This window comes from Genypterus blacodes, unplaced genomic scaffold (genome assembly GCF_046128005.1).
Source record: "Genypterus blacodes isolate CSIRO-AG114 ecotype Tasmania unplaced genomic scaffold, CSIRO-AGI_Gbla_v1 ptg000104l_1, whole genome shotgun sequence".
Taxonomy (NCBI): domain Eukaryota; kingdom Metazoa; phylum Chordata; class Actinopteri; order Ophidiiformes; family Ophidiidae; genus Genypterus; species Genypterus blacodes.
This window is the reverse complement of record NW_027466908.1, coordinates 137,550-157,500: the sequence shown is the minus strand read 5'-3', so window position 1 is coordinate 157,500 and position 19,951 is coordinate 137,550. Positions and strand designations below refer to the sequence as shown.

Sequence of the window (19,951 nt, the reverse complement as noted above, 5' to 3'; positions counted from 1 at the left end):
CTTCCCCTTAATCATCTGATTGTTTTTTTTTCTCAATCATTTAGATTTCAGGCGTATTCTTATCTTCACATCGATCAATAACCCAGTTTTTATTTGACTCCACTATGGTCCAGTTTCTCTCCGCTCGTCTCTTTGACTGTGAGCTGCTTCTCAATCCTCTGCTGCTTCTTTCAGAGAAACACGGCCGCGAGCGATGCAATGATTATGTAAGACGGCTGCGGGGGGTGCGAGCGGTATTAAAGGGCTACAGGAGCAGCTGGCAGAGCTGTGAGGAGGCACACACACACACACACACACACACACACACCTGCACACAGCCACCCTGCATCGTATTAACCCTGCGTTCCCCGAGCCGCAGGTACACACGCTGTATGAATTATGTAACGAGCAGGGTGCGTGTGCGTGTGTGTGTGTGTGTGTGTGTCAGACAAAGCGTCATACGTCAGGCTGTAGATGAGACTGACAGCCGGCGAGTCTGGAGATAATGGACGGGTTTAGTGCTTCCTGTGAAATTGGGCTGACAATGATTTTAGTGAGGCGGTGGGGAATCAAACCCCTGCCCCCCCCCCCCCCCCCCCTGCTCTATCTCCCCTCCCTCTGCTCTATCCCCCCTCCGTCCCGCTCTCTCTGCTCTATCTCCCCCTCCCCTCCCTCTCTCTCTCTGCTCTATCTCCCCCTCCCTCTCTCTCTGCTCTATCTCCCCCTCCCTCTCTCTCTGCTCTATCTCCCTCTCCATCTCTCTCTCCCCATCTGTCTCTCCCTCTCACCATGGCTTCGTGTCTCACTTGCTCTCTCGCAGTGCCGCCTTATCGACTGACGGATACAGATGTGTGTGTGTGTGTGTGTGTGTCATCTCCCGCATGGACTGTAAATGGGTTTCACAAACACTTATCAGCACCGACGTTGGATCTCTTCCGAGTGAGAAATGATTTTTACCCGTACCCCCAAAAATTCAAGTACACAGATAGAAAGTGTATTCTTCCTTTACATCATCTCTTGGTCGTCACCTCACCCGTCCTCGCAGTCTTAGAGGTACTAAACAGACTTAAGGCCGTGTTTTGTTTGGTGACGAAGCAGTTTGTGCAGGGTGTGAGTGTGTGTGTCAGGCACCTCTGCACCGTGTTTCTCTTTGGTTCATGTTTTATGTAGACTGTGGTCGGCGCCGCCACCATCTTCATGACATAACCTCTGAGCTGCATCATGTAAAACCCAGCGTCTGACTTGAAGAAGCCGCACCAGGCAATCGCAGAATATGAAAGCATGTTTTTCAGAATGAGAGCCGGGCGCCGTTGTGTTCGTCCAGGCTTCACGGCTCACAGTGACAAGCAAGGCGATGAAGATGAGAGGAGTGGAAGAGTCCTTGAGGCTCGCCTAATGAGAACGAGATTTACCTGCCACGTTCCCCCTGCGAGCACTCAGGAGGAGCCGCGCCAGGCAGGAAGTGATGGCGAGAGTCTCTGTGGTGAGGCGAGGAAAAAAAAATGTTTTCCTCTGAGAAAATCCTGTTATTATTCTGCCTGAGGCGCACAAAACGAAGTGTTCTGTGTTGATGTGACCTAACACGAAACACACACACACACACACACGCACACACCCTGGAGACTGACAGTAGCATATCAATGTGATGAAAAGGGAAGACAGTCAAACAAACACGTCAGGGAGAACGTGAGGTCGATCAGTCAGCGCCGACTTGACTCTCAGGGGCTGAGACTGAAGGCGACGGCAGGATTTTGACTTCGGTACGCAGGAATCAAAATTGACGGTAAAAAACACGAGATGCTGTCCAAGTATTTGTGTCTGAGGCTTTTTGTTTTTGCCTGTCAGGACATCTCTGAAAATACAGCGATCGCCTGGAGAATTTGCATTGTTATTCTTGAAAAGCAAGACAACGATCTTAATTCAGGCACACGGAGGCGATGATGTTGAGATCCACGCTGTATTCCAAACCACAAAGTAGTTCTGCCATTTTGGGAAGATGTCATTCAGTCTGTCTCGTCCAAGAGACTTTTCTATTTGTGTGTCGAACGAAACGTAGCCTCTTCGTCCTCCTCCTCCTCCTGAGTTAATGTTGTGGTTATTGTTATGAGCTAGCGTCTGAAGCCTCTGAGTCATTATGCAGATCATCTGAGTCACAGCGAGAAGCAGGGGACGGCTCCTCTCGCCCCTGGAGGTGACCTGTTAATTAAACATGTCAGACGGCTTCTCAGCGGCTGGAGGAGGAGGAGGAAGAGGAGGAGGAGGAGGTGGCCGTGTTACACCACAGAAGGTTTTAGGGCTTACACCTCCATTATTAAAGGTGTCAACGCTTCACTCCTTCACTTGCACACGTTTCGCCCGCCTTCAATGTGGGATGTCAGCTCTCCGCGGCGGCGAATCAGGGCTACACATCGCTCACGCCGCTTTGTAAATTGTCCGGCTGCGGCATGCAGGAGAGAGAGAGAAGGAAGGAAATTGCTCTGGGTTTGGAACACACTTTCTCTCCTCGCACAGCGGGACGCCGTCTCGCTCGCTGCAGGTTTTCCCGATGCCGTCGCTCCACACAAACCGCTGTTTCATTTTGCTTCCCCACCATCATCTATAATTCCACTCCTGCTCTGCCCCGGATGCCTATTTTCCTCGCGTGGCGTTCTGTATCAGATTGAATTATACCGTATGCACTGTACGCAATATCCCAGCCCCTCACTCCTGTATTCCCAATACACAGGCGCACGTTTGTTCTTTAGTTTGTGAATGTATGGAGGTGCCACTGGGCGTAATGCAATCATGAATTATTGGGGGCTCAGGTAACTCTTTTATATTGCTGCCGAGCCCAAACATATTTTTTGAGCAGAACCCAATAAAGCCGGCGTGATTTATGAACTCTGCTTTTCCAACCCGTTTGCCATCCATTCCCTGTCCTCCGCAGCGGGTCCACATTTCCGCCGTGGCACATCTGTAAAGTGATAAGGAGAACGTTGATGGTGATTTTCGCTCGCAGCCCGGGGACGGCGGGGAAGAGAACAAATCGCCGCCATTAGACTGAATGGAAATTTCCTCCGCCAGTGAGAGAGAATGACATCCAACAAAAGCTCTGTTCCTCTTAATGGAAATCTCTCTCTCTCTTTCTCTCTCCCTTTTCATCTATAGATAACAAATACGCCCCTGCAGTGAGCCTAAATGGGTTCATATTCATCCTGGGAGGAGCCTACGCCCGAGCCACCACCATCTACGACCCCGACAAAGGCAACATCAAAGCCGGACCCAACATGAACCACTCTCGGCAGTTCTGCAGGTGAGAGAACAATCGGAATATGTGCAAATGAAGACTTGAGTGCAGCAGACATACGTACATACAAACATACGTCGCCCTCGAGCAAGGCACCAGGCTGCAGACCTGCACCTAACAGAACTCGTGACCTTTGCCGTTTCAGTCAGCTCGGCTCCCGATCGCTCCTACGCAACATCACGCTGCCTGCGTCCTCGCCGTTCTCACAGAACTACAGGATGCCGGGTCAGAATGTATCGTTAATATCGGACAAGTTTAGCATTTACATTTTGAAATCAGCCGAGCAGCTACGAGCCTCCAAACACACACTGAACTGATCTCACAATCTTGGAGAATCTGATGAACAAAATCTTCGGAACCATCAAGAAATCAGCCTTAACTTAATTTTCTTAACTTAATCTGCGTCTGTGGAAACGTGCCGATACATGAGACGACGTTCCGTTTCTGTAGTCACGCCAGGAAACAGCAGCAGCTTGCAAACGTTATACCGGTCACACGTAATCGCCGAGAAGCTGAGATGAATAGTAATGAATGAAATCTGGACGGCACAGCAGGAGTTTGGGGTCAACGGGGAAACACCGTTGCTCATATCGCAGCCGTGCGCCGCATAATGAACCCCCCCTCCTCGTTTCCTGAGCCCCCGAGCCTCAGCCGAGAAAGAAAGAGGCACAAATACATCTGGGAAGCAATTACAGACAGTGATCGTATGTGCAGAATGTATAGCATAAATCACACTGTCAGGGTTATTGATAAGCAGCAGCAGCAAGCGGCAGGCAGCTGTTCTGCTACATTTAACCAAGTCTGACACCAGACGGGCACAAACAAACAAACACTGGAATACCTTTTTGTTATGTTGGTACTCGAGTACAAAATAACGGCTGGGCCTGCTCTTATTTTGTAGACAAAGTAGCTTGACACAGAATGGACCCGTAATTATACAGATGGAAGACTTGTTGACGGTTTAGTGAGGTGAATGCAATTTATCCGGTTACCATGGAGACATTTTGGCTCTGAGATACTGTCTACTATGGGTACAAAAATGTTTTTAAACATATTCTAGATGTGTTGAGGAAGAAAGCTGATGAATTAATTTGATAATGGAAGAAAATGCAGCGATCTTCCAGGCGTTAAGGTGTTAGAGTGACTATCTTAGAGTCTCACATCACAAGTAGTTCATCTGTGCTATATGTGCTCCACGTTAGTAATGATTGGTTATGAGTTTGAGAAGATCGATGGCTCGACTCTAACACTTGATCACGACGAGCTGCTGCACACTCGCTCACTAATAAACGAGCAAGGAAGAGACGCATGGAAAATATGACTCATGGACTGGGATGTCGCCGCTGTGATCGATCACGTTGAAAAGTGTAAGTCGACTGATCTCCCGCTGCCTCCTTCTCTCTGCCGGATCAATGAGCACTGCTAGCTTCTGTCTGCAACTCGGGCGATAAATAACGAGCGCTTTTCTGTTAAGTGGCAGGTGCATGGAAACGCTATTTCACATTTTTGGTATATATGACCCCAAATAAAACAGTACACCCTAATTTACTTATAGGGCGAAGGCATTGACCAGACCTGCACTTCTCCCGTTCATCTGGGGTCATAGGCTTTAACCCGGCGCCGTGCTTCCTCTCAGAGTAGATTTAGGCTCTGTGGTCCCAACAGGGCCGTGTGTGTGTGTGTGTGTGTGTGTACCTTATGTAAATGCGGATCGTTCCAAAGCTCAATAGAAGCACATAAAGCCCTAATCAGCTTACAGCCCCAAGTTTTAATCCTCGCCGCACAAACACACTCCCATCAATGGAGCTCATTTGTGTAGATGTTAAACTTTATTACCTTTCTGGGCGTCTCTCTTTGCCTCTGTGCCTGTCTGTCATCGTTGTATTCGCTCTGAACAATAAGAGCGACGTTTCTGCTGTCGTGAGTCGCGAGTCTGACTGTTGATCTTCTTCTCCACGCTAGCTGAAATTTGCCTCTGCCTCCTTCCTGACATCACTAATTACCCGTCATGATTATATGTTCCTAACAATCTGTACTTTGTACTCGCAGTTGACTTCAGGAAATGTGTAAATGTCTGCCAATCATTGTCGTGACTCGTGACTTCAAAATTACTGTGATTATTGAACAGACTGCACCTGTGTGTGTGTGTGTGTGTGTGTGTGTGTATGTATAGTGCCGTGATCCTGGACGGTAAAATCTGCGCCACGGGCGGCATCGTGAGCAGTGAGGGTCCGGCCCTGGGCAACATGGAGACCTTTGACCCCTGCACCAACTCTTGGACGCTCCTGCAGTCGCTGCCCTGCCCGCTCTTCAGACACGGCTGTGTGGTCATCAAGAAATACATCCAGAGCGGTTGAGAGCCGCTCCGAACACCGGATCGGACAGGGTCGACCGCAAACCGCAGCTGAGTCCCGGCGGAGGAGCGGCGCCACTTGGGAGCGCCATCCGGCCAGTTGGCGACCTCTGGACTCCACGCCAGCATTCATCCGCCTTGTTACCTGTGCAGAATGTACTCAACCTTCAACTACTCGGCCGTGTCGGGCAGCGGCGCCCGCCTCCCAATACTGTACGTTGTCACGGTAGCATTTCATCCTCTCATCCGACAGGCACAGGGACCCTCTTAGTAATCGATGCACTCCTCGCTTTTTCCAGCGAAGCCATCCACTCATTTCTGACGCAGCACCTCCCTCGTTTCTGATTGCTGTTAAGGCCATCACGAGTCTTTACTTCTCCCTTTTTTTGAGTGATTTTATGTCCACAGGTGTCGGTTTCGTAGTCCTTCTAGAGTTCTGTTTGTGTTGTACGAATGTTTCTCGGTAGTGACCTCTAGAGGACGGGAGGAGAACTGAAGGGAAGGAGCGCACAGCCACCACCTGCTTCTCCTTCTTGGATTTTTTCACCCATGGATTTAAGGTGTTTTTCTGCAGACGCCTCCGAGTGGATTTTTGGGTCGATTTTGTAACCTGGTTCTTATAGTTTCTGGGTCAGCGCAGGGAAAACCATCAGATCTGGGTCAGGTTCCACGCTCGACGTTCAAGTGCAAATCCAGCCTGACTGAGTGTCCTGTTTGTGTTTTTGTGTTGGAATCAAAAGGATTCTCCATGACTCTCTCCCTCTCTCTCTCTCTGGGACAAAGACGGCACTAACTTCAGAGGGAATTCCTCCGCCGCTCATTCTTCATCCCTTTGGGACGTTCCCTCCTCCCCGATAAAAGCACAATGATCTCCTGTGACGCCTCATCCAGGTTGTCTTTGGTTCCACGTCTGTTCTTTGTCTTTCATCGGTTCCCCTTGTTCTTTAATTTCACCGTGTGTGTGTGTGAGTGTGTTTCAGCAGTCCGCGAGTGACGCTGGGCTGCTGTGATGTAAATACAGGAAGGAAATATGTATATTTTGAAACCTGAAGGTAATTCTGTATAAATGTTTTTAGAAAAAAGCCGATAGGTTTGGGTTTAACTGTAACGTCTGTAAATCTGTACGCAGAAAGGAGAAATTAACAATTGTTATTATTGAAACCTAATACATATACAAGAACATGAACACACTGTCATGTCTTTCTTTGAATGAAGGGGGGGATGAAAATGGAATGTTGTCTACTTAATCGAGAAATATTGTGCTAAAATCTACAAGCTATTGACAAGAAATACAGGCCAGGAAAGCCGAATAGTGCGCAAGCTAGCTAGCTAATGTTGCTAGCTTGCGTGTCAACTTGCGTATCCTGCCACAGGCGGTGGCACTTGGATACTTTCTCCACGTGACGTTCTCCACATTTAACTTCTAAATTTACAATAAGAAAAACATAGATAACGCTTCAAATATACAGTTTGCACCTTTATTCAAGTATATCACAGCAGTTTATTTTAGAAATACAGTAAATGTTTCCTTTTCAAATATAACTTACACTAAAGTAACAATTGCGACTGAGTGTGTTAAATACACGTGTTAACCTTAAAAAACAGAATGGACAAAAAGGTATGAAAGTCTAAATTAACTGCAGGAAAAAATAACAAAGTAATTAAGCATAAATCCAAACTCTCCTTCTGCATATTGGACTAAGTCGTCTCGTCTACCAGACAAAAATTGGTTTTTAGTCCAAACTGGCTACAATTCATAATAAGAAAGGAAGATCACAATGTATGACATTTTACTACCCATATACGCACTTTATTTCCAAATGTGTTCTAAAGTCGTTAAAAAAAACGTTTGGCAGAATGCCGAGACGAAGTGGAGAACGCCAACAGAAACGTTACCGTCTCTACTCAGGGGACGAACGCTAAGAGTTCGCTTAAAGAGCGACTCGGTCCAGCTGATGTCATTCTCTTCCGGTCCGACCGCGTGGGCTAAGAAAACACCGGCACGACCAAATAAATAAAAAAAGTCAACAGGATCATGTGTCACTATGTGTTAAACCTGAGAGACCCGTAAACCCTTTAACCCCCCGCAGACGCCTGATCCACCTGCTACACCAACGCTACACATTTCAGCAAAACTGTTAAAACCGACGCTCTGTGTTTCCAATTTGTTTAATCTCAAAAGTACAAAAAAAAAACAATTTACCGAATAGAAGGTGTACAACACATTTAATAATAAATAACCAAAAATTCATGAGATGAAAACCTGCAACAAAACACAAGACAAAATGTGTGTAAAGAGTCAGAAATCGCTCAACAGCTCCTACGAAGGTCTGATATCAGGACGGAGCAGTGAGACGTCTGCTCCGAGTCAAGTAGAGAGTAAGAACCTGAAACCAAAAGCATCAAATATACATGAAAAGTCCTTTAAACGTCTGCAATCTGGCTCAAATGCTAACATACGTAACAATCAGGAAAAAAAAGGGAAAGCGGACTCTTGGGTTACTGCAGCAGCCGCGCTCGGTGGCACTGACCCCGGGTCGCTTGGTGGTGTGCTGGATGTTTGCGACGGTGTTCCGGGGTGAAAAATACCGTTAGTTTGTTGTTTTTACCCGGTGAACAGTTTTCTCGCGTTCAAAATAAATTAAGCTGAGGTAGTGTTGGTTTGTCTCTGCAGTAGTCCGAGTGCTAAGCTGTCGCTGCTAGTTTGCATACCGGCTTGTTCCGTCGTGTCGGGAAAAACGCGACCCCGAATGTACGAGAAAAGGCAGAGGTGAGCGTCGGTCGTCGGTTTTGCACCAAAGGAGGTTTGAGGATTAGATAGAAGAGAAGAAGAAGAGGGAGGAAGCACCTCTCCGGCCCCGGAACCTGCTCCGATTATGGCATCTCGGAAAAAAAAGTGAAACGGCACGATGGCGACGGATCAAAGTTGGGCTCGTCTCTTTCGCCAGAGAGTGAAAGAAAACAGATGTAACACTTTAAACTCTTGAGTGACGGCACTGCCTAGGATAGCCTTGATCCGGATCGGATTCACCAGGTAAAACAACAACACGCCGTATAAAAGTAAAAAAACAAACAAAAACAATTAGCAAATACAGAACGCGATACAAAGGTTTGATCATCTGTTTTGTTTGTGTGGTGAAGGAGCTCAGCACCTGTGAGGGAGCGGGAGAACACTTGGCACAACAAATCAATCCGCTCCTCGCTTTTCCTGCACGTGGAAACTGAAGAAAAGCTGGTTTGGTTTGTTTCGTTGACATCATGATCACATTCCAGGGATTTAACACACGACTCCCATACTGTCAGATACCGGATCTCTGTCAAAGGTAACCAGGCTTAAATGTATTTAAACATTTAAGTTCCGCCCACAATTCCACGCGTTCCCCATTCCCGGCTCCGTTCGCTCTCGTTCCCTAAGTGTGAGTGAGAGCTGCCACTTTCTTGTAAATATGAAACCGGAACGTAGACAGTTTAAGTTCATCGTTATTTCATGAAGTAATGACGATCTTCCACAGAGCTGAACGCAATGTGGGCGTCAACACGAAGGATCTGCCACACACACATTACACAGAGCTAAACATCAATGTCATCTCAATGTTGTTGTCACGTCTGAAACTAACCGCAGATGTAGGAATAGATTCTTTGCTTCAAGCTGTCCGGTCGTATATTGTCACAAATAGTCTTTCTAAATAAAACGAAGCTAAAGTTGAAGTGTAAATAAGGCACACACTAGGCAGTGCTAAGCTACCGACGCCTTCCGACTCGTCCGGCTTCCGGTTCCTCGGCACAGCTTTGAGTGGGAGGGAAGAACATTCAGACTGTGAGTGCGACGCTTCGGCCGCCGCTTTGGTTAGCGCTCGACAATCCGCTAAGACCGCCAGAGAGAGCCAGAGGTCCCTCTGATGTTTAACAGCTGACCTCTTTCACCAGATAGTGCCAACAAACACTGCCTGGCTCAATGACAAATCCTCAGAAAAGCCAAGAGGACGACTCCATCGCTTCTCTCCCCGTTGTGCTAATCTCGTCGGGTTTTGCCTTCGCCCTTAAAAAAACGTCTTTGTAAACGATTGTTCCGGGCGAGTATCCTCGACGGCGGCGGCTCAGATATTGAACTAATCAAGTTGGCTGAAATGGCTGAAAAAAACGAGGCGCATAATCGCGCGGCAATAACCGGCCTGTGATGGAGCGTCGCACTCCAGGGCGAGACGGCTCGGCGGCGGAGGATTCAGTGATTCAGAACATTATCTGTCCTCATCTCCTAGCGGCACACTGCATTCACACTTCTGCTGGTGAGGATCAGTGTGTGTGTGTGTGTGAGAGAGAGTGAGGAGGGGCAGGGTGAGCGAGAGTGTGTGTGTGTGCACAGCCTGCTCCTGAGAGAGACGGCCAGGTTGCGATATGACATCACCCAATCTGTCTGTTGGTTAGCTAGTCATCCAGGTAAGAAATAATCCCAAGAGCAGCATGGAGGAAAAAAGTTTGGATAGCACCCGAGTAGCACCAGGGTCGCCCGTCACCATGGGTGTGTGTGCGTGCGCGTGAGTGTGTGTGTGTGAGACACAACACCTTCAGGAGTTTGGTTGTGTAGATGGGTCTGGATGTGTCCAGGTTCCTGAGACGATAGCACCATTAAATGTCTCTTCCTCAACCTTGTCCTCGTCTTATTCCCTCTCCCAGCAGAGAGAGGCTGCTGGAGTTTCAGTGTGTGTCTGTGTGTGTGAGAGGGCTGGATGTAGAAGCTCCTTCACCCTCTCTGGCTCTTCTCGCTCTCCGTGTGTGTGTGTGTTTCTTTGTGGTCCCAGGCTTGTTCAGGGTCGACCTGATCGCCACTCGTCTCCGTTTCACAGGAATGTATCGTAATGCTGAACTCTCTCCTCCATCTCCTGTCAGGACGAGACAAACACAAACTCAACACCTTCACACAGACACAGTATTTATCTCTATTACACACATTTCCATTCAATTCCAGTCTGATTTCCGTGTAAATCCAGCCTTTACTCCTAAAGTTAGAGACATTCTTTTTTACCAACTGAGCTCAGCGTGAAGCAAACACAGAACCGGCCCCATCACACACACACACCCCCGTGTAGAGCCGCCTGGACTGACACGAGCCTGCACCTTCAGAGCCTGATGTCTTCATGTGTGGGGGAATTCAAAGCAGGAGTGACATAAACTCCTCTAAAAGGGTTAAACGTGTCTGGGTAGGGGCCACGGATTCTACATTACTTTGAATTCTTCCCACAGCAAACAGCAGCTTTCCCCTGTGATGAATGAAGTGAAATGGATCAACGCTGTGCCGGAATGAGACAAGACGATTTTTCCCAGCGTGAAAACAGCCGAGTTTGATGCCGACTAAATCTGTGCAGAAGCCAGAGGAGGAGAGAGGGAGAGAGGGAGAGAGAGAGAGAGAGAGAGAGAGAGGGATGTGCACTCTCCACCGACCATGATTAATGGCTCTAGGATGTCTCACACTGTGTGTTCTCTCACGAGTGGCTGAGTCAGTGTCACAGAGAAAAAGAGACAAAACACAAACTCATTTAAAGATCTAAAGTAAAGTTTAAACCATCAACTTTAGTGAAAAAATACCCATTTTGCTCGTAATAACGGGAGGAACTGAAACTTTCCCGGGGAGTCGCGTTCGGCTCAAATGGCGGAGCAGAGGGAATAACTCTATATGTAACTCTATATAACAGCTATATGATGCTGCTGTACTCCGGCGGCATCAGAGCGACGTTCTCTAAATTAAAGAATCGAGGCGTGACGCTTCCTTCCTTACGTGGGAGAGGAAGTGTGACCTTTTCCTCGGCGAGACTCGAGACGTGAAACATATCCGGTACGATCCACGGTGTAATTTTAGATGTCGCTCGCAGCGCTTCGGTCGGTCGTCGGCACGGAGATGAGTTTTTAATCTCACAGTCGTTTCCCCTCAAATGTGTCTCGTTGTCTCGGTTTTAGGCAGGAAGTGCTTAGAAACGGGGGCCTTAAATGAAAGCGGCACCGTTGCGTTCAGACGCTGACAGAGCCCGGGTCTCTAAAATGGCCGACAGGGAAGAAGCTTGTGAGATCTGATGAAACAAGTCAAGTTTGTTATTTGTGGCAATGTTGAGTCGCCGGAGTCATTTTTCTCGGGACGAGGAGATCGACATGAGCTGCCATCCTCCCCTTTTTTACAGTTACGGTATCCCATAGCAACAGCAGCAGTCGGCACATTTGTACACACATCATTTCCCGGCGAGTCAATGTCATCGATGTCACAGCAGCTAGAGACTGAACACCAGGCGAGCGTCTCTCTCTCTCTCCTCCGGCTCTGCTCATACCATTAACCAATTAAGCACCGTCATAAAAGCCAAGCACTGCGCGGTTACCTGAACGCAGCAGCTCTTTGTCCACACACACACGCACACCGAGTGAGGCTTTTATCAACCGCCCGCCTGTTGATGTGTCTGGCTGCACACCCACACACGCACGCCGACAAACAATTAAGCTCCCTGCCGCCGTGGCTCTCTGAGCGATCTCTGCGCGTCTGCCTGAAGGCCGGCGGCACCTTGTCATCCCAAAGCGAGCGGCTGACACTTTTACAAACCGCTCTGGCAGCTGGGCCGATGCCTCGCTCGCCCGCTGGTCCCATTTAACCTAAACGCAGCTCCCTAAGTGTTAGATCGCTGCCTCCACGCAGGGAGACGGTCCGTTTTCCTGAAAGCTCAGCAGATACAAACTGGCAGTAATGCAGATCTACGCCTTCAATTCCCTGTCGGGGGCGGACGAGGCTGCGGCGAAAGAAGAAAGAACAACGGTATAGAAAGCTCTAAACGCCATTACGATGTCATCAATTTGTGACGTTTGGGTTTATTTCCTGATGAAAGTGTTGTAAATGACTCGGGCTCAGCCGCTCCTTCAACCTGTCTCATCGACTTCTACTTCACTCTGCTGATTTTCTCCAATTCACAGAACAAATTTCCTCAAACCCCCAGGAGAACCAGGAGCGCTCTGACAGCTAAAAGCAACGCCGCCGCCGCCGCCAACGTGAGCTAGGAGAGAAAACGTGAGCCGCCTCCAGTCTCTGCAAACAGACGCGTAATGATGGAAGCTGCTGCTGCAGCCGCCGCTCTACAGAGAATACTGCTCGGTATAGAGCACGTTTCCCTTTGATTGTCACCGGGGTTTCTACGCTCATTTCCCAAACCAAACGTGTCCTTGGCGTCTCTGTAACCTTCCGCTGTGTAATTAGTATTTACATTTACATCTACTATGAGGCCGCAAACTAAAGTGTTATGAAACACTCCCACATAACGCCGTCCTAGCACTTGGTTGTTGTTGTTGTGTGTTTGTGTTTGCTGGCAGCCTCGGTGCTTTGAAGTAACGCTGGCAGGACTGTAGGTGACGCGGAAAAAAGGTACAGATTCTGCCCGTTTCTATGGCGACTGTTTGGTTTCCCATGTGCGTGACTACCCGGGGCAGCTTAAACCATTTAACTAGATTCTAAATGATATTTCTAAACCCAGTGTGTCTTTGTGCCATAATGACTTCATACATTAGTCTGTAAACATCAAGCTGAAGGAATTAGCTCTGTGTTTCATGGGAAAAAAAATACAAATATCTCCTCGGGTTCTCGTTTGAATCGTCTGGTCAACTTATCATTGATTGGTTGAACTCAAAACTGATGGGAAACCGTCTCAGCACATCAAACTGGCTCCGAACAAAACAAACAAACCAACTATTACAGCATCATTAAGAGGTCAGAGGTCAAAGGTGACTCCTAATGAGAAGACCTGTGTCCTGGGGGTTGTAGGTTGGAGCACAGCTGGTGTGTTAGGCCACAGAGCAGCGGTGGTCCCTCTGGATTTAAGTGGAATCAGGGTGCAGGATGCTCTCCCCTGCTCAAAGGTCAGCTCGCTCCAGAGGAAGACCAGGACGAGTAAGAGACAAATGTCTGGACACGCTCCGTTTCACTCAGCACCGCAACATTGGCATGAACACACACACACACACACACACACACACACACACACACACACACACACACACACACACACACACACACACACACACACACACACACACACACACACACACACACACACACACACACACACACACACACACGCCGCGGCTAGAGCACAACACTAAACGGAAATGGCTTCACCCTTTCCATCGCACATCAACCCCCGGCACGCACACGCGTACGTGCCAGCGTTTCTTCATCCTGTAGGCGCGGAGCAAACGCAGAGGCAGACAAAGCACGTGCCAAACGAGCTGACATTTCTGCTCTCCAAACACCAATTTAGGCAGCAAGTATGAAATGAACCCCGACAGGCCCCTGCCCCCACCGCCCGCCCCCCACCGCCACGCCACCTGTCCACAGGCGAGCACCACCTGGCTGACGGCTCGCTCGCTCGCTCTCTCTCTCTTTCTCCCTCTCTCTCTCGCCCTGACATCCTGACAGCCTGAAACGCCGGCTACCAGCACCGGGACACTGAACGCTTCCAGCAGCAGATGACCAGATGGGAAAAGGCGCTGTACGGAACGCTGCCAAGATACATTACAAATAAGACGCAAACCAGTTTAGAGCTCATATCTGGGGGCTGTTTCATATTCACAACGTCAACAAACGGCATTAATGCAGGAGGAGCTGCAGCGCTGCCGTCTGGGAAACATTCGGGCTGGTGGACAATTTGCGGCGCTGGAAAATAACATGAAAATGAAATATTTGGTTGTTTGCTCTTACTGTGATGTAATAAATATTACTCCGTAGACAAAAATGTCACAAATGAAAAAATATGTTGTGCTAAAATATGGAAATCAGGTGCATATTTAACATGAGGGTCTAATCACATTTGCATACTTTATGTCTCTCAGACTTCATTCTCAGGGCGTAATTACACATTTTTATGAAGAAGTGAATCCATAATATTGCAATTTTTGTTTCATAGTGAAATCATTTCTCAGCGCTCAGATTTGGGGACCGTGCTGCATATATTAAATACATAAATAATAAATGCATCCTCACTTTTGACTTTGAAAACTCGCAGCTCTTACAGTATTTTTTCAATTTTGTTGTTTTGGCTCTCACGTGTCTGTCACGCGCAATTATGCAAACGTGTTCAGACCTCCGCCGATCCTCTCCTCTCTCAGCATATCCATGTCTCACTGTGCTGTTATGTATGCGGAGGAGAATTTGAAAAAACGAGCCTGTAAAGCTTAAACGACAGCTGAAGGTATGAAAACATGCAAACAAGCGACATGAAACTGTCCCGAGCAGACATCATCCTGCCTGAATGTGGCTACGGCACTCCTTTCATCACGCCGGGGGGTGTTTTAGTTCAATAAACTTCAACGGCACCGTGAAACCCTCAGCCTCGATAAAGGAGCTGAACGTGTGAGAAGATGTCATGCGGCTCACTGCACAGTCACGTCGTCAGAAATAAAGATGAGCCGACACCGGAAAACCCTCACAGCTCCCAAAAAAAGAAAAAGGGAAATGCTAACATGTCATAGTAGAGACCCTGGAAAAGTGTGTGGGTGGGTGTGTCTGACCTCCAGTAGCTGGGTCTTGTCATATTCTCTGCGGTGCTGGTAGATGCACTGGCCGAGGACGGAGTACAGTCTTTCCAGCTGCTCCACGCTGTAGCCCTCGCTCTTCTTCACCACCTCGTCCAGTAGAGCCTGAAAGAAAAACACACCCGCCTCATAAATGTACCAGCTCGGTAGCTTTATTTAATACTGCATGGATAAAAAACTCAACTGCACAAACAGCCGGCGGCCTGTGGGGGTGGGGGGGTGAATATTTCTGGCCGCGCGTGTTGTGCACTGACTGAGGTACAGGTCCGCTGTGTTCACAAGCAATTAAAATCACAGTGACAGCTAATTAAGGCTGATCATAATTAGCAGCAAGTTTACATTTCACTGCTACTTTAATTAAAATGTTCTGGACAATCAAAGGCCCCGTTAATTGACCTGTTCCCCACCTACCCCAGTCTAAATCCGTGTGTGGGTTTGTGTCTATTTAACCGTGGAGCTCATGAGAATTCAGGCGCTGAAAATAATTAAACTTAGTGTCACTGACACGAGACAAACAGAGACGCTTCATCGGCACTGTGGGGGTGTGTGTGCAACGGAGACGCTGACCGTGTGTTTGGCGTTACAGTTATTAAACACATAAAACCACGTCAGTCAGGATTAACAACACTGCCGTTTGTCAGATCTCCTCATTTGTGAATATCAGAGATAATTACAAACCAATGTCCTCCATTCAAAAGAGGAAAGGATTTGACCTTCAAATGGACTTCAAGGGTTTGTAGCACAAAACCTCTAAAGCCTGTTGAGTCAAACCTCAAACAAACCTGCCTGCTCTGTGTAGATCCGCTATAAGGAAAAGTCTTGCGTAGTCAAGCACATATCCCTGTCTCTAACGAGCACAAATCTTACGGTTCTACTTTTAGCACAACATGAGTGAAAAAATTGTGACCATAGCTCCTTACATCATTTCATCAGGACGACTAAGACCTCATGTGCCCCGTGTTATTCAGAGGCTGAGGTCAGCTGTTAATGCAAGCAGTAAGTAAGTGCGTCACAAAATCTGCCCAGAATATGTGATAAAGTGTCATTCTTCCTTATTTGTGTAACTGCCTCTTCAGTGGATTCTGCTACTGCTGCATTTTCTCCTGCAGCTTCCCACTGCAATTGTCTCACTTCTTTACAGCGACTCTGCATTTCCTCTTTTTCTTCCCCGTCAGACACAAACACTTTTACTTCCTCGCTTCTATTTCTTCCCTGCTTTTCCATTCTCTCCATGTTCATCTCCTCCCTCCTGTACCCTCTTCTCCTTTCATCCCCCTTCAATTTATTCTCCTCTTATTGTTAGCCGGCTGATTGTAGCAGTGTGCCTTCCCCGGCCTTTTGTCAGCTTGATCAGGATGCCTGTGACAGCGTGGGGTAAATGGTGTGAGCGTGTCTTACATGGGCCTGGTGATTGAGTGAGCTTACAGCACACAAAAGGCCAGTAATCCCATGTGTTAAAGAGTGCTACTGACATGGGCCATTTAACCTCGCCCCCCTCCAACACCACCCTCTAAATTCCCTGCTCCATCTTCCCCTCCTCATCTGTACTCACATCCCCCTTTCTTTACTTACATCTCTATCAATCCTCGTGTTTCTCAAGAGCAGTGCAAAGAGGTGCGGAGGGGGAAAATGGAATAAGAAGAGGAGTTATATTTGGGCAATTGGATTCCTAATATCCATCATTGAGTTTGAGGAGATTCACTGACTGAGGAGAGGAGAGCAGATGTGTGTCGCTCCAACTATGACACTTACATAAGTGAGTAAATAGATTCTAAATCGCTAAATCTAGGTATAGGTACGTCCGATTTATGCTGAATTCAATAGATTTATTGCCTTATGATGACACAGACATTTGGAAGAGAAATGATCATCCTGGCAGCTAGCGAGCGGTTAATTCCTCTGTAAATACAGAACAATTTAGGGTCGACCTTCATAAAATCCAGTTTTTCACTGCCTGCCTAATTAGCTGGCCGTTTTCACGAGGCCTACTGGTGTAATCAGGGAACAAATGTAGCGCGCACACACCGCATAAAAAAAAAAAAAAAAAACACAAAAAATTCAGACTCTACAATCCACACATTGTTGGATTTGCATTAAACACGAGCGATGCTAAGCTGGCAACAAAGTGAAGAAGGCAGCTGCAGAGACAGCTGTGCTACGGCACTGAACCACACACTAAATGGTCATAAATGGCGAAAACATACGAGTCGAACCGACCGTGAGTGATTCATGGCGCTGGATTCAGGTCGGAAAACACGGCAACAACACACTTCATCATGAGCTTTTTGCAGCTGTGACATTTAACACCTGACCTATAAAGCAGAGGACATGGCAAATCACATCACACACTCATTTTCATATTCCTCAGCGCTTCCAGGCCGGAGCTTGGTGGGGGGGAATATAAAACCTGTGCTGAGTCAACTACCTATTATTCTTTGCAAAACACATTTGGCTTCTCTTCTCGCAGTAGCTTCTCACATTTTGGGCCTTGTACACGTTTCTTGGCGATTCGCTTTAAATCAAGGTGTAAACTAGGTATGGAGACGTCAACACACAAGAGGGAGGTGAACAACGGAACAGTCAGCAGGGGGCCGTTAAACCTTCAATATCTGCCTCCACCGTTCACTCCCCGCCTCCAAATTTAACCCTGAATTGTTTTCTGTGGCACGAGAGAAAGAATGAATGTGATTGGGTCAAAGGTCAGCGTGAAAGGCACCGGAGCGGCACTGCAGATGAGGTGAAGGGCGGCGATGGACAGGAGAGCAGAGAATGGAACATGTGGTACAATGTAACTCAAGGTCATATAGGTAAGAGTAGATTGAGTGTTGGATCAAATACACTGATATTGATGTTGTGTTGCTATTACGCTTGATCAAAAAGGATCACAAACGCCTTTCAAGAATTCCATCACTCATTTAACGCCTTGCCGGAAACAGATTTCCAGTCGCGGCACGTTTTGAGACAGCAGAGGGTATACGGCCATACCATCCCGGAATATTAGGAGAAAAAAATAGTTGCGCAACATCCTGTGTCACGCTGTCATAGCGGGGGGTAATTACTGTCACTCATCCCTCATTAATCCCGAGCCTTTCCCAGTGTAGTTGTGAGGGGCTGGGAGTTTTGGGTCACTGGTTAACATCGGGGTTACGGTTACACGGACCAATTTATAATGACAGGGTTCAGTTGAGAGGAGGAGGAGGGTTAAGGTTAGGCATGTAGCGCCTCTCCTTACTGAGGGTGCTGAGGGCAAAAACTATCATTAAAACTATTTTTAACTTATAGTCATTATCCCATTACATTTGATTTAACCTATTTTAAGCCTTCGCCATCGCTCTGAATCTTCACATTGTTGTTTTTTCATCGCTCTCCTGGTTTCCGTCACTAAACTTAACTATAAATCTGCTATTCTAACTTTAATTATAGGAACACCTTCATAAAACACACTGGAGACTAGGGGGGGGCAAAATGCTAAATGGTACGTGACAGGCAGGGAGATCAGAGGCTGGGATGTGTGTGAGATATTGACACTGACCTTCACATTCACGTGGCCACAGCTGTACGTGAGCAACTACATGCAAATAGCTGCGCCGACTGCCATCAGGGAAAACGAATGAATATATAAGAAAAGCATTTCAAACCATCTAGTTTTTTATTGACAATCAAACGGCGGTCCGGCAGTGCCATTAAGCTGAAATGTGACATGGCTCCTCGGCTAGAAGGGGCCGCCGCTGAAAAATGATGGAAGATGAAATAGGGCAATTTGTGTTGACAGCCTTCTCTAAAACAGGAAATCCTGACATGCAGTAATAGCTGAACATCAAGCGGAGAGAGACTTCAGACTGAGCCAGCAACTCCAAACGCAAGCTGCTTCCACACAGCTGCTAAAGAAAACGGCCTGGCGTAGGATAATCTGTGTGTTTTTGGTGGGATAGGGGGGCAAGATTGCCGGGCCAGATTGGTCTCTCCCCCGTTTACTGGATTCTCATCTGCAATCTCGCAGCACTTCTTCTTCCAGTCCATCTGTGGACAAGTGCCTGATTATTGATGAATGAAAGCAGCTGAGAATAAGACATTTGTGAGTAGCGAGAGGAAAAACAAGCCTGAAAACCTATTTATTCACACCGAGGAATTCATTTTGATCAAGACTGCATCAGGCATCGTTTGAGTCAGCTTGGCAATAACAGAAGTTGATTTTCCTAAGTGAATCAGAGCAAATAACTGTGCCGTGGCTCTGAAAGATGGGATGTGAATACTTAAATTCATAGCGTCTCAGTCCTACAGGCTCTGGGTGTTGAGCCTGCGTACAAACTCTGAACACTCCCACCAGATTTCATTCTGAGGATATTTCGCAGCCCCTTTCAATCAAATTAGAAGTCAGAAATAATGAGCTCTTTATAACCAATGAACATGATTGAAGAGCGAGGACGGAACAGCGCCGCGGCGGCTCACCCCGGCCCCCCAACACGGATCAGGCGGCGCGCCAGTCCCAGCCCTGCCAGTAAATATCTGCTTAAACGGGGGACGCTCATCCTGTGCACCGGAAATTCAATTTGTTCCATAAGCCGGGGATGAAAAAGCAATTATTCACAGTCCCCCACTTTTCATGATCTGTTTCTTTAAGATATCTCCCTTCTTCACACGCTCGCCTATAAACCCTCTGATGAGTGCTCTGTGCGGCTGTTCACAGGGGCAGCCAGTCGGAGCAATGAGATCAGGCCAAATACAAGGCCTGTCTATCAATTTGGAGGTTGTGGGTTTGGGCGAGATATGACATGAAC

At 47.6% G+C, this 19,951-nt stretch overlaps 2 protein-coding genes across 4 annotated transcripts in view; one reads left to right on the top strand and one right to left on the bottom strand.

Moving 5' to 3' along the window:
- Positions 1 to 6,774, top strand: part of klhl29 (kelch like family member 29) — a 194,019-nt gene extending 187,245 nt beyond the window's left edge. The window contains exons 14-15 of the mRNA XM_076160178.1: positions 3,127 to 3,271; positions 5,439 to 6,774. Of these exons, the coding sequence (XP_076016293.1) occupies positions 3,127 to 3,271; positions 5,439 to 5,622 (329 nt within the window). The 3' untranslated portion in view covers positions 5,623 to 6,774. The remainder of the gene's footprint in view (positions 1 to 3,126; positions 3,272 to 5,438) is intronic.
- Positions 6,775 to 7,598: 824 nt separating this feature from the next.
- The window catches only part of atad2b (ATPase family AAA domain containing 2B), a 51,761-nt gene continuing 39,408 nt past the window's right edge, over positions 7,599 to 19,951 (bottom strand). For all 3 annotated transcript variants that reach the window (XM_076160125.1, XM_076160126.1, XM_076160127.1), the window contains 2 exons: positions 15,150 to 15,278; positions 7,599 to 10,498 (listed from right to left, as the gene is read on the bottom strand). In XM_076160125.1, the coding sequence (XP_076016240.1) occupies positions 10,457 to 10,498; positions 15,150 to 15,278 (171 nt within the window). In that variant the 3' untranslated portion in view covers positions 7,599 to 10,456. The remainder of the gene's footprint in view (positions 10,499 to 15,149; positions 15,279 to 19,951) is intronic.